General features: G+C 38.8%; 1 protein-coding gene across 1 annotated transcript in view; it reads left to right on the forward strand.

Moving 5' to 3' along the window:
- Positions 1-2,962: 2,962 nt before the first annotated feature.
- The window catches only part of RORB (RAR related orphan receptor B), a 46,437-nt gene continuing 37,068 nt past the window's right edge, over positions 2,963-12,331 (forward strand). The window contains exons 1-2 of the mRNA XM_077134902.1: positions 2,963-2,990; positions 11,883-12,284. Of these exons, the coding sequence (XP_076991017.1) occupies positions 2,978-2,990; positions 11,883-12,284 (415 nt within the window). The 5' untranslated portion in view covers positions 2,963-2,977. The remainder of the gene's footprint in view (positions 2,991-11,882; positions 12,285-12,331) is intronic.

Raw genomic sequence — 12,331 nt, forward strand, 5'->3', positions numbered from 1 at the left:
TATGATTCCTGAAATTGAAACTCAGGGAAGAAAAGAAAAAGAATGAAATGAGAACAAAGTGGGAGATAGGTGTGGAGAGCAGAGAATAACATAAATGCATGTACTGACCCATCAACATACTGAAAACCTGCACTCAATGTTCCTTTACAGACCTGCAGTTAAGAAATAAATTACCCACCTTTTTCAACTCAAGAAGAAGAAACAATAGAGCAAAATTACAAGTCAGCTACTTTTTAAATGTCCTAAAATAAGTTATTACTTCCTCTGAGCAGGCAGGCAAACAGATTTCTTTGTAATTATTAATAATTTTGTCATTAGAACCCTCCCCTGTGAAAGCATTTCCCCTCATCCACTACCTTGTTATACAATTTTAAGAGCTCAGGTCTAGTTCACATAATATATACTAAAAATGTTTTTTAGAGCAATGTCAGAGTGGAGATGTTTTGTAGCTCGTTGCATAATGGAAAAAAAGTTGGTTTGTAAAAATGAATATATGTTCATGTTAAGCAGCTAAATATTTTCAAAAGTCATTTCCAAAAGCTCATGTAATCCACCTCTTCTGTAATAGCCAGGAATAAGAGCTCAGGCTTCTGTCATCTATAACTTTCTATTTAAAGGAGGACTCCACAATCAAGGAAATTCTGCTGCTATTATAAAACGAATTCTGAAGTTTTAGTTAAAATGACATTGTACACCATGCTTTTTTTTAACCCACATTTATAAACATGCTACATTTTTCTCCAAACAGAAAGCTTAATAAATTCTGTTAAGAATAAGGTGGCAAAATCAGCACATTCAATATCAACCTCAGAATTTTCATAACATTGTTCTCAAGTCAACATAAACAACTCATTTTTAAATAACATCAGTTCTGCTTCTGCATTTATTCAAATCCCTATTCAGTCAATAAATGTTGAGACAGAATCTCTTTTTCATGCCAAAAAGCTCATTTGCAATAATGAGCAACAGATAAGCAAGAAGTGCTTCACAACTAATGCCAAATTGGCCTTAAATTAGGGCTATGGCTGTGACATCAAAAAAAATTTTCCTGTCAATTCTTTTGCTAAGTGGCACTTGAGTATCCAAAGATTAAAAACATGCAATACCTCCTTAAAATGTAAGTCTCAAGTCATCTTTAATCAAGACTGATAGGCTGAGGTTATACTTTCCGAGGGTATATGAAACACATCATTGCAATCTCTGGGGCTTGAGTGTGATCTCTCTTTTAAGTGTCTCCATGAATTCAGTCCAGCCTGGCAATCAGATATCGCCTTCTGCTACTATTAGTCCTAAATAAATAGTACACATCAGTATATAGGACAAACTAGTCTTTTTGTTGTCGAATAGCATCGGGCTTAGAGCTGCAAAATATATTATGACTCTTTTTCTAAGGAGATACTTGGCAACACATCCATTTCTGAAATGCCACCCAGGATGGTCAAGCTCTCTTTACAGTACCATGCAGTGCCATACTGGAGGCTCAGGCAAAAGGAAAAGGCAGTACTATTGATCCTATTTTAATTTTAAATTCTTGATTTTTTTTTGCACAAATGTTGATTTTTAGCCTATTGCCTTAAAATATTATGTATCTAGATTTCTGACTTTTTTGGCCACCTTAAAATTTTGCATCCAAGGTGATTGCCTCACTACCCTCACCCTAGTTCCAGCCCTTCTTTATCCTCCTGTTGATACTTAGAGACACAGCTGTTTGAAGCCAGTGACAAAATGGATATTGGGCTTGCTATTTCCGATAGTAGGATGTTGTGAGTTATCTTTTCTTAAAAGTTCTCTTGGCAAGGACAAATGTAGACCTTCACTTTGCTCTTGACATTTTGCACTTCAGCTGTATTGCCTTAGGAAGTTCAAGAGCAAACAGAGATTAGGGAAATTGGTTAAATAGATGAATAAATGGATGATACTTTCATATCCCCAGACAGCATTTTTATTTTCCCCAACAGGGTTTTCTATAAGATATCTGGGGAAATGGGAGGAGTAGAGAGGGGGAGGGAAGTGAGTGAGGAAGCAACCTGAAAAAATTTTTAAATAACAAATTTGAGCTTTATTTAGAAGGATGGTGTATAGTCTATGGCCACTCATTTTGTAGCATAAGGACCCAAGCTTACTTGCATGAAGACCTCCTATCACCTGCTGCCTGAGGCAAGTCAAGACCATTAGTTTGGCTCTTACTAATTACCACTTTTTATTTATTTTTTATTTTTTTAATTACTAATTATCATTTTTTATCGAACAGTTCATATACCATATTTCCTTTATGCAAAAAAATGTGGTTGATTACAAGTTTCATCGTTAGTTTAGAAACAATTTTCCAGATGCATCCTGGCCAAATTCAGAAATTTGAAATGGAGAAAAAAAATGCATCTCGGAAACTAGATAAATAGTACACATGTTAAGCACATACTCCCCATTGCTACTAATACCCCCAAATCCCTAACACCACAGCACCTTACACAAACCTGGGTTATTGTCCCCATCAATTTTTTTCATCATTGGTCTATAGGAGATACAGTCCTTCACCACCTGTCACCACTGCTCTTTGGGGACAGGAATCCCTGTTTTTTTTTCTGTGCACAGAACAGTACAACCCACAAATATCCATAGGAAGCATTGATTGAGTAAATGAATGAATGATACTTTCATATATCTAGAGATAATACATGTATCCTCCAATAGAAGCACTTGTATGCTACTCGAGGAGAGGTAGACAAAGAATTTAAAAATTGAACTCAGTTGCATTCACTGTAGAAAATGTAGCAAATGAATATGTTAATGTTATCTTTGCTTCCCTTCTTATAAATCTATTTCCCTCTGATCTTTTCCCCCCTCCCAGGGATTCTTTAGGAGGAGCCAGCAAAACAATGCCTCTTATTCCTGCCCTAGGCAGAGAAACTGTTTAATTGACAGAACCAACAGAAACCGTTGCCAACACTGCCGACTGCAGAAGTGTCTTGCCCTTGGAATGTCAAGAGATGGTAAGACACTGGCTTTCTATTTTTTTATTTAAATGCTTTCAGATGAAAGCTTTGCCAGTCTATTCAAGCCCTGGTACAATTCTAGACAAGGGAATTAGCAAGAAGTTGAGAAGTAAACCATAGTACTGATAGTATATTAAGAGGAAAAGACAGAATATATAAAAATATAGTACTGTATATGAATTAATATGAAAAGAAAGACTTTCCTGTAACTCATGGTGCTCCCTGTGCTAACCAAGTAAAGTGAAAGCCTTGTAGGCTCAGGCTATGGGTGTGTCCCACCATTCTGGTGTGTCTGCAGATGGGTGGTTTCTTCTTTTTTTTTCTGTTTTATTGAAATTGGCCATTCTGGTGGGTGTGAGATGATATCTCTTTGTGGTTTTGATTTGCATTTCTCTAATAGCCAGGGAAGTTGAGCATCTCTTCATGTGCCTTTTGGCCATTTGTATTTCCTCTTCTGAGAAGTGTCTGTTCAAGTCTTTTGCCCTTTTGTAATTGGGTTGGCCATCTTTTTGTTGTTGAGTTAAACAATCTCTTTATAAATTCTGCATATTAGACCTTTATCTGATATGTCATTTCCAAATATTGTCTCCCATTCTGTAGACTTTTACTTTCTTGATGAAATTCTTTGATGTGCAAAAGTGTTTAATTTTGAGGAGTTCCCATTTATTTATTTATTTCTTCAATGCTCTTGCTTTGGGTGTAAGGTCTAGAAAACTGCCTCCAAGTATAAGATTTATAAGATATTTCTCTACATTTTCTTCTAACAGTTTTATGGTCTCAGATCTAATGTTTAGGTCTTTGATCCATTTTGAGTTAACTTTTGTATAGGGTGTGAGATACAGGTCCTCTCTCATTCTTTTGCATATGGATATCCAGTTCTCCAGGCACCATTTATTGAAGAGACTGTTCTGTCCCAGGTGAATTGGCTTGATTGCCTCATCAAAGGTCAATTGTCCATAGATGGAAGGGTCTATATCTGAGCACTCTATTCAATTCCATTGGTCAATATATCTATCTTTATGCCAGTACCATGCTGTTTTGACCACTGTAGCTTCATAATACTATATGATGGTTTCTTGTGACATAAAACTTCCAGCATAAATATGGGGAAAATCCCAAGCAAACCAGAACACGTTAATTTGGATTTCTGACTTTTTTGGCCACCTTTAAATTTTGCATCCAAAGTGATTACCTCACTATCAGGTAGGCGTTCTGGGTGCACAAGTTGTGATGACGCTATGGAGCAGAAAATGCTTCTATAGGAAATGCAGAAGCTCCATTGGCTGGTCAATGCTACCTAGATAAGGATTTGGATTTATCAGAGCCCATACTGATGATTGCAAATGCCATAGCAAAAGTTCAAGTCTTAGAAGGGCAGGTGGGTGAAGTGTCCTACTCAGAACATGATGCACCTATGCACTCCATCTTCACCCACAGCCCAAGCACACAGTTTGGCTCCCCAGTAGAAATGTCTTAGATTAATGGAAGAGAACAAATAAATTCAATCAAGATGAACAATTAGTCTCACCTAGGTTTGACTCCATTTTTAGGCATTCATCTGGACTGTTCCCCACTGACATTGGCCACAGCCCTCCTGCCCCAAATTTTAAGCAGCCGGGTGTTTGGGCTCTCTCTGCCTTGTTCCCACTGCATCCTCAGAGCTGGGTCTAAAACAGGCTCCTGAATGTTTGTTGACTGAACCATGGAATTCTTCTATACCAAAGACCTGGAAAAGACAATGCCTGTGACACTGTGCCCTCTTTCTATAAATCACTGTGGATTTTGTGCTCTGGTTAAATTTCCTCTGGTGAAGTTCAAGGCAATGTGAACCAATTTTTTTTTTCAATCTAGGTTTTAAAGAACTGTATTTAATCAGCATGTACTGCTGAGTATATAAAGGGATTTTGCTAGTTATTAATTGAAACATGAAGCCTTTTTGCCATTTGGATAAATTCAGCTTGGCATAAATCCTGAGACCCAAACATACAAACTACTTACTTCTTAGCTTACCTCTTCCAAATAATTATACTCTGAATTTTTGCTTACCTTTTCTCAAGTTCTCAATCTATCTAGTCTAAATGTGTCTTTATACAAGAGTACACCAATAAGAAAAGTTTGACAAAAAGAAAGACTCCTACCTTGAGCCCTTCAGCTCATAGGTAGTTTCTAAAATTATGGAGTGGTATGTTTCCATAACTTTCCATTCATTAACTAACTGGGGTTTTTTTGTTTGTTTGTTTGTTGGTCTAAGCTTGCTAATCACACAGATTTACTCCTAGGATAAATTTATAGCACTCTGCACTTCCACATAACTAAGGCATAGAAAGTAAAGGGTGGGGGTTAAGTGGTTTTCCCTAGGATTTATTTAGTGAAATCACATGAGAATTTGAGTTGATGGTTATGTATTTCATATCTGCCATATAAAGGCAGCATATCAATTGACAGCATCTGAAAAGCCCCATTAATAATTGTGTAAAAAGAATAAGCCATTGGGTATTTCTTTTTGTGATTTATTCCTACAACAAAAGGAAGTATCTCTTCTGGATGGGTAGGTCTTATGGGTCTATGCCAGTAAACAGGATCAGTAGGCAAGGGATGGGTATAGGGGCTGTTTTAGTTTGCTAGCTGCTGGAATGCAACACACCAGAGATGGATTGGCTTATAATAAAAGGGGATTTATTTTGTTAGTTCTTCAGAGGAAAGGCAGCTAACTTTCCACTGAGGTTCTTTCTTATGTGGAAGGCACAGGATGGTCTCTCCTGGTCTTCTCTCCAGGCCCCTGGGTTCCAACATCTTTCCCCGGGGTGAATTCTTTCTGCATCTCCAAAGGCCTCGGCTGAGCTGCAAATGCTGAGATGAGGAATGCCGAGCTGCTTAGCTGTGCTACGTTGTTGCGATCTCTCATTTAAGCACCAGCCAATCAAGTCAAACGTCACTCATTGCAACAGACACGCCTCCTAGCTGACTGCATATGTAATTGGCAACAGATGAGGTTCACATACCACTGGCTTATGATCGCAGCAACAAGACTAGGTATGCTCACCTGGCCAAGTTGACAACTGAATCTAACTAACACAGGGGCCAAGGCAGACTCACCAGATCTGGTGCCATCGACTAACTAGGAGATTGTAAAAATCCCATGACACAAATATGTTGGAATGGGGGTGGGCACTTAATGGTTAGACCCACATTCTACTTTCAGCGGGGGGGAATGGGTGTAGACTAACTAGGAGATTGTAAAAATCCCATGACACAAATATGTTGGAATGGGGGTGGGCACTTAATGGTTAGACCCACATTCTACTTTCAGCGGGGGGGAATGGGTGTAGAAATACACTGCAACACCTAAATCTCTATGCCAATAAAAGCACTACTGTGTCTAAAGACAGAGGATTAAGGATACTGATCCATCTTAACTTTAGGTCCAGAGACAATCCTGAGGATCCCGGGAACATCTTCCAAAATGCTTCCTAAGCATGTCTCATGTCAAATAATGAGGAGGAGAAATGATTGGGGGTGGGAGTAGTGGTTGAGAATAAGGAGAAGAAGGGATCCAAGCAGAAGAAAGGAATGACTCTTTCTTAGTGGAGGGGATGGAAGCATCTTCTCCCTGTGTCATACGGAGGGATATTGATCTGAAACTGGATTTTAAAGGGCAGCTTATATCAAATAAGCCATATTAATACCAGAAATGCTGAATTGGTTTTGTGTCCTATCGATAAGTAATACCCAGTATGCAGTATTGAAGGATTCAAGAGTCCTGAAGTTATGATTGATCAGCTATATCTAGTAAGCACTCAAGAATGGGAGGTGGGTGTTTTTTTTGTTGTTGTTGCATATTTATGATCACTACCTTCGATCGATAAAGCAAATATTCTCAAAGTGTTTTAGCAGCAATACTAGTAGCTAAGATAAGAAGTCCCTACACCTAAATCCTTTTTACTATTCACCCCTCCCTTAGGGATAAATGGCATCTTCATTTTGATATTTGCATTTGTTCTCTGTTAGTTAATCCTGGCTCCAAGAATGTTTCTTTCACCAAGGCTGGTCACTGAAACAACACAGCTATTCGAAAATAGCTTGACCTGACTTCTGAAATCCTTGAACGTTCATTCTGTCCTGAATTTCTATTTCTATAGTGTTTTTAGCAATGGCATATATACGAGTAGACAAACTTGGCAATAGCAAAGTTATTAAAATTTGGCTTAGGCAAAGAACCAAAAATCAAATCTACTTGCAACACATAACGTGGTGGTTTATGTGTATTAAAAGGTGAAGGTGTGCATATCTCTGTGTGTATGTGAGTTTATTGCAAGGACATACCCACTGAATCTTCTTCTGCCTTCTTATTTATTATCCTTTTAATTGGACCCTTCACAAATGTTAGGTTCAGTCTCTGCATTGAAGGGATCTTCAGTGTATACTGTTTCCAATTGTGCCTCTGTAAACTGAAAGTTCAGGAAAGGGTTCAGCATCAATAGGAAGAAATTGGATCCCATACACTAAGCTTGAAAAATATGATATGTGTCCTTACAAGTATTTTATCTCTGAAGGATTGGAAACTGCCCTCCAAGGACAGGTTTTGCAAATTAGACTTCTTCTGTTAAGAACTTGTACTATCTAGTATATTATCCACTAGCCACTACTTAAGTTAAAATTAAAATTAAGTAAAATTTAATACATTTTAATATTCAGTTTTTTAGTTACACTAACTGTATTTCAGTTCCTCAGTAACTGCTTGTGGCTTGTGGTGACCACACTGTAAAGCACAGAGGACATTTCCTCATCTCAGAAAGCTCTATTGGACAAAAAGTTAGAGGAAGTGAGAGATAAGATTTTAAAATAATGAAGAACAGGATTAAATAGGTTGAATCAGATTTCTTTAACAGAACTGCGAGCACTAAAAAAAAAGCGGGGGGGGACATCTTCAAAGTTGAAAGGAGTTAAATTTTAAGACCAGTTTCATTAGTAGAGAGTAAAACATAAATATAAAGAATGGTACAAGTAAAGATAGTGAAATAAAATAATCTCTAAAATGTTTTATTAAAAGTCATAGATGATTGTTATACAATCGGGTTATTTTGAAGCCAAAAATACATGCTGGGTGTCATGTAAGTGGAAATCTTTGAAGAGGCAATAAGTTTGTTTTTTAAGTATTTACTCTGAAAACTTCCATTCCATTTAGAATCTCACAATCCAAATACATACGAAATGGTTTCCAATACTTTTGTTTAAAATCATTCTTTGCTAGTATGGAATCAAAACGCAGGTTAAGAGCATATCATAAGCAAATGCCATCACCATTGAATATTTGTAAAGCACTTGGAACGTGGACAGAATTGCGGTAATTTCTTTGAGCACTAGCAGTTTAACAAGAGGCTTTCTCTATACGCAAGTGACTCTCAGTAACAGAATAATTCAAGTTTGAGAGTGATAAAAACTTAAAATATGTGCCATCTGTTTAACGGATAGTGGTAAGAAGAATGCTAATAATTGAAAATACAATAGTAGCGTAGCCTCTGATAAAATAGGCCTATCAATACAACAAATGTATTCCCAAATAGGGACTTATTTATACGTCAGGAAAGTTCAGTAGAAAGTTTCTCGACGTTCACTGGGGCAGAGGTCCCATCAGCATACTTAATTGACGTTGTTAGCTTTGATTATGAGGTCAAGGGTTAACGGCAGAATTCTGAACCTAAAATTGTTAAGTTCAGAGTTTTGGCTGAGGTCCTTCATGCATCTGCCACCAGCTGTGAGTCACTGCTGTGGCTCTGCTGATCTTAGAAGCACCTTGCCTGGGGGCGTCTGTGGTGGCTCAGCTCTGCTTCAACCATCTCATCCTCCAGTAAGTCAGCTCAGGCATGTCGTGTCCTTGTCATGGAGAGAAGCCCAACCACACAGCAAGATGTCAACCCTCTGCTGTATCACATTTGTCAATATACCATTGGCCCATAGCAGGTCACATGACCTGGGTAAGAAAAGTGAGGCAGGATGCCCCACAGAATGAAATAGTCCTGCAGAGTTACCTGGCAAAGAGCATGGAAATAGGGGAAAGAAGCCAGGATCGTTAATGCAATCAATCCACCACAAGGTATAGTTAACCTAAACATAGAGCAGGCAGTGCACAGAAATCTAAAGTAAAGATTAAATGGAAAGGGATTTAAAAAGAGATACAACATCTCTGCCTCCATGGTAAAAAATATCTCTCATTCTCAATTCCTTCTCCCTATAAATTGTAAACAATTAAATGCAAAACTATTCAATTAAAATAAATCAGAAAAATATATCTACCCCTGCCAAAACAAAAATTGCAATCTATTAAGCTCTATTAAGCGTAAATGCAGATTTTATATTCACCTCCATAGCTCTGCAACAAAGAACTAATCTAAATCTGCATGAATGCAAAGGAAAGGGGGTCAGCAAATAAAAAAGCATGCCACATTACTTTCTTGCAGGGAAAAAAAAATCTCTTTCTGAATCAAAATATATCATGGTTTATTTCTTCTTAGACAGAAAGTAATTCTTCCTAGAAAATGATATATAGTAAATTATTTGAAAAGATGTAATAATAGAGGTACAAGGAAAACTTTCCACTAGCAGTTATCTATAGAATTCTGTGCATGAGCAAACTGGAAATATCACTGTAATTAATAAAAATAGAAATCTGTCTTGAGAAAGAGTATCTAATATAGACAGTGTCTCTGCAAACAAGGTTATATGCAATGAACCAAATGATTCAAGACCCTATAAAAATGACAGCTAAGTTGGAAAAGGGAATTTGGTCTGAATTAACCAGATTGCCTGCCTTCATTCAGAAAAAATGATTGAATAATTACCACTTCATTTTCCTGCTTAGGCAGTGTCAGGATGCCAGACATAGGATTTTAAGAAAAACCAAAGGGGAATAGGAAGAGTTTGCAGTGCTCCAAGTCCAACCCTCACATCCACACTCGCAGCAAGGAGGAAACTGGCACGCCTCAGCCTTAATGGATGCTTCCCAGATGTGTATCCAGCACCGCTGTTTTCTTCCTGTTAACCATATAATCGCATAACTACAGCTGGCCACAGTCTCTATTCTGAACAGCCTGTGTGCAGACAAAATGTGGTGGCTCTATAACCAGAGGAAGAAGAGGAAAATGAATATTGGAGGAAGAGAAGGGGTCGAATGGCAGTCTCTTTCACAGCAAGAATTTCCTCTATGGGTACCACCTTCTGGACAGTTCTTAAGCACCTCACTGCTTAGCTGTGTTCAGAAAAGCACTAACCCTGGTGACAGGAATCGAACCACTTTCTATCCTCCACTTCTTCCTTTCTACATTCTTTGAACTCCCAGCACCAGTAAGTGATATTAACTTTGTTGCAAAATAAAAGAGAAAAGAAACTTTGATGGGAACTTCCAAGTTTATCATAGTCACCACCATTAACATCTGAAAAACATAGGGCTTGGTGAATCAGACAAGGTGACTTCTTGACTCAGGGTGTGCACTGCCTGACACCATAGCTGACAGCTTGGGAGGGAAAATGTCAGTATTCATAAAAGAGTTCAGGAGGTTAAGCCCCCTAAGTTAGAAAGCCCCACATTCAAGAGAAAGCCTCTTTATACTACTCGGTGACCACTTGCAGAGCTTTTTCTCTTTTTTTCCCTCCAAATGGCCAAAGAAAAACTTGTGTGTTTGTGTGTGTGTGTTGGGGATGGGGTGTTAAATGAGAGCAAGGGCTTACTATTGGCTCATTTTCTGGACATTGAATGTACAAAATTGCTATTTTCCAAAGATTCTTTTCATCTGATCCCTAAAGCCAGTTGAAGGCAAAAAATAACGACATAGTTTACTTAAACTGTGCTTATCAGCCTTGCCCACACTCTTGGTTTCAGCCAACAAACTATTTAGAAAATAGGTCTGCAAGTGAGTACACTGAAATGTGATGATGATAGGATTCTGACGACCTAGTAATCCCAATGTTTAGGGGGGAATTACAGAAAGCTAATAATAGTGAGTGTTGGTTGACATTTCAATAGCACATACAATTTGGTAGTCTTGTTGTCTGTTTTTTTTTCAACAGTTATGGAGAACAAGGAAACATGCCTTCTTCCTTCAAGGAAACAAATGCGTACATAAGTTTTTACCTCTTCCTTGCTTAGGTTCAATTCTCACTATGAACATAAACTAATACAGGTAATGTTTCAGTTTGTAAATCTGCCAGAATACAATATACTAAAGATGAAACAGCTTTTTAAAAGGGAATTTATTAAGTTGCAAGTTTACAGTTGTAAGGCTATAAAAAGGTATCCAGGAAAAGATACCTTGGCTCAAGAAAGACCAGCGGGTCCGGAACAGCTCGTCAGCTGTGAAGGCACATGACTGGCATCTACCAAGGTCTTTGGCTTCTGGTTTCAAACAGCTCCCCCAGGGATGTTTCTTTTCTGCATCTCCAAATGTCTGCCTGGGTCAGCTCTGAAATGCCTGTTCTCCAAGTGTCTGCATCTGAGGCTTCTCCAAAGTGTTTCCCCTTTTAAAGGACTCCAGTAAACTAATCATGATCCACCTTGAATGAGTGAAGTCACATCTCCATCTAATCAAAAGCCAACACCCATAATTGGGCTTGTCACATCTCCATGGAGTAATCCAATCAGAGTCTCCCCACAAGACTGAATCAGGATTAAAACATGACTATTCTGATATGAAACATAATAGTTTCAAACCAGCACGGGTACCCACAAAATATAACCTTTTGTCAAAAGGTCAATGAATGGACTCTTGGGTTATAAGGTTGAGAGTTTGTGCATTTCCTGTCAAGGTGGGCAACCATCCTTGACCTTGGCGATTTGAGATGGCTCTTGAAACCAATAACCACAAGTGTTGTTTTCTGCTTTTCTCTCCAACCCAGCTGTGAAGTTCGGGAGGATGTCCAAGAAGCAGCGGGACAGCCTCTATGCCGAAGTGCAGAAGCACCAGCAACGGCTGCAGGAGCAGCGGCAGCAGCAGAGCGGGGAGGCAGAGGCGCTGGCCAGGGTGTACAGCAGCAGCCTCAGCAACGGCCTGAGCAGCCTGAGCAACGAGACCAGCGGCACTTACGCCAACGGGCACGTCATCGACCTGCCCAAGTCGGAGGGTTATTACAACGTGGATTCGGGCCAGCCGTCGCCCGATCAGTCGGGACTTGACATGACTGGAATCAAACAGATAAAGCAGGAACCCCTCTATGACCTCACATCCGTACCCAACTTGTTTACCTATAGCTCATTCAACAACGGGCAGTTAGCGCCAGGGGTCACAATGACGGAAATCGGTAAGTGGAACGCTCTTCCCAGTTCATTTCTGAAAATTCTGTTTTGA

This window comes from Tamandua tetradactyla, chromosome 2 (assembly GCF_023851605.1).
Source record: "Tamandua tetradactyla isolate mTamTet1 chromosome 2, mTamTet1.pri, whole genome shotgun sequence".
NCBI classification, from domain to species: Eukaryota; Metazoa; Chordata; class Mammalia; order Pilosa; family Myrmecophagidae; genus Tamandua; species Tamandua tetradactyla.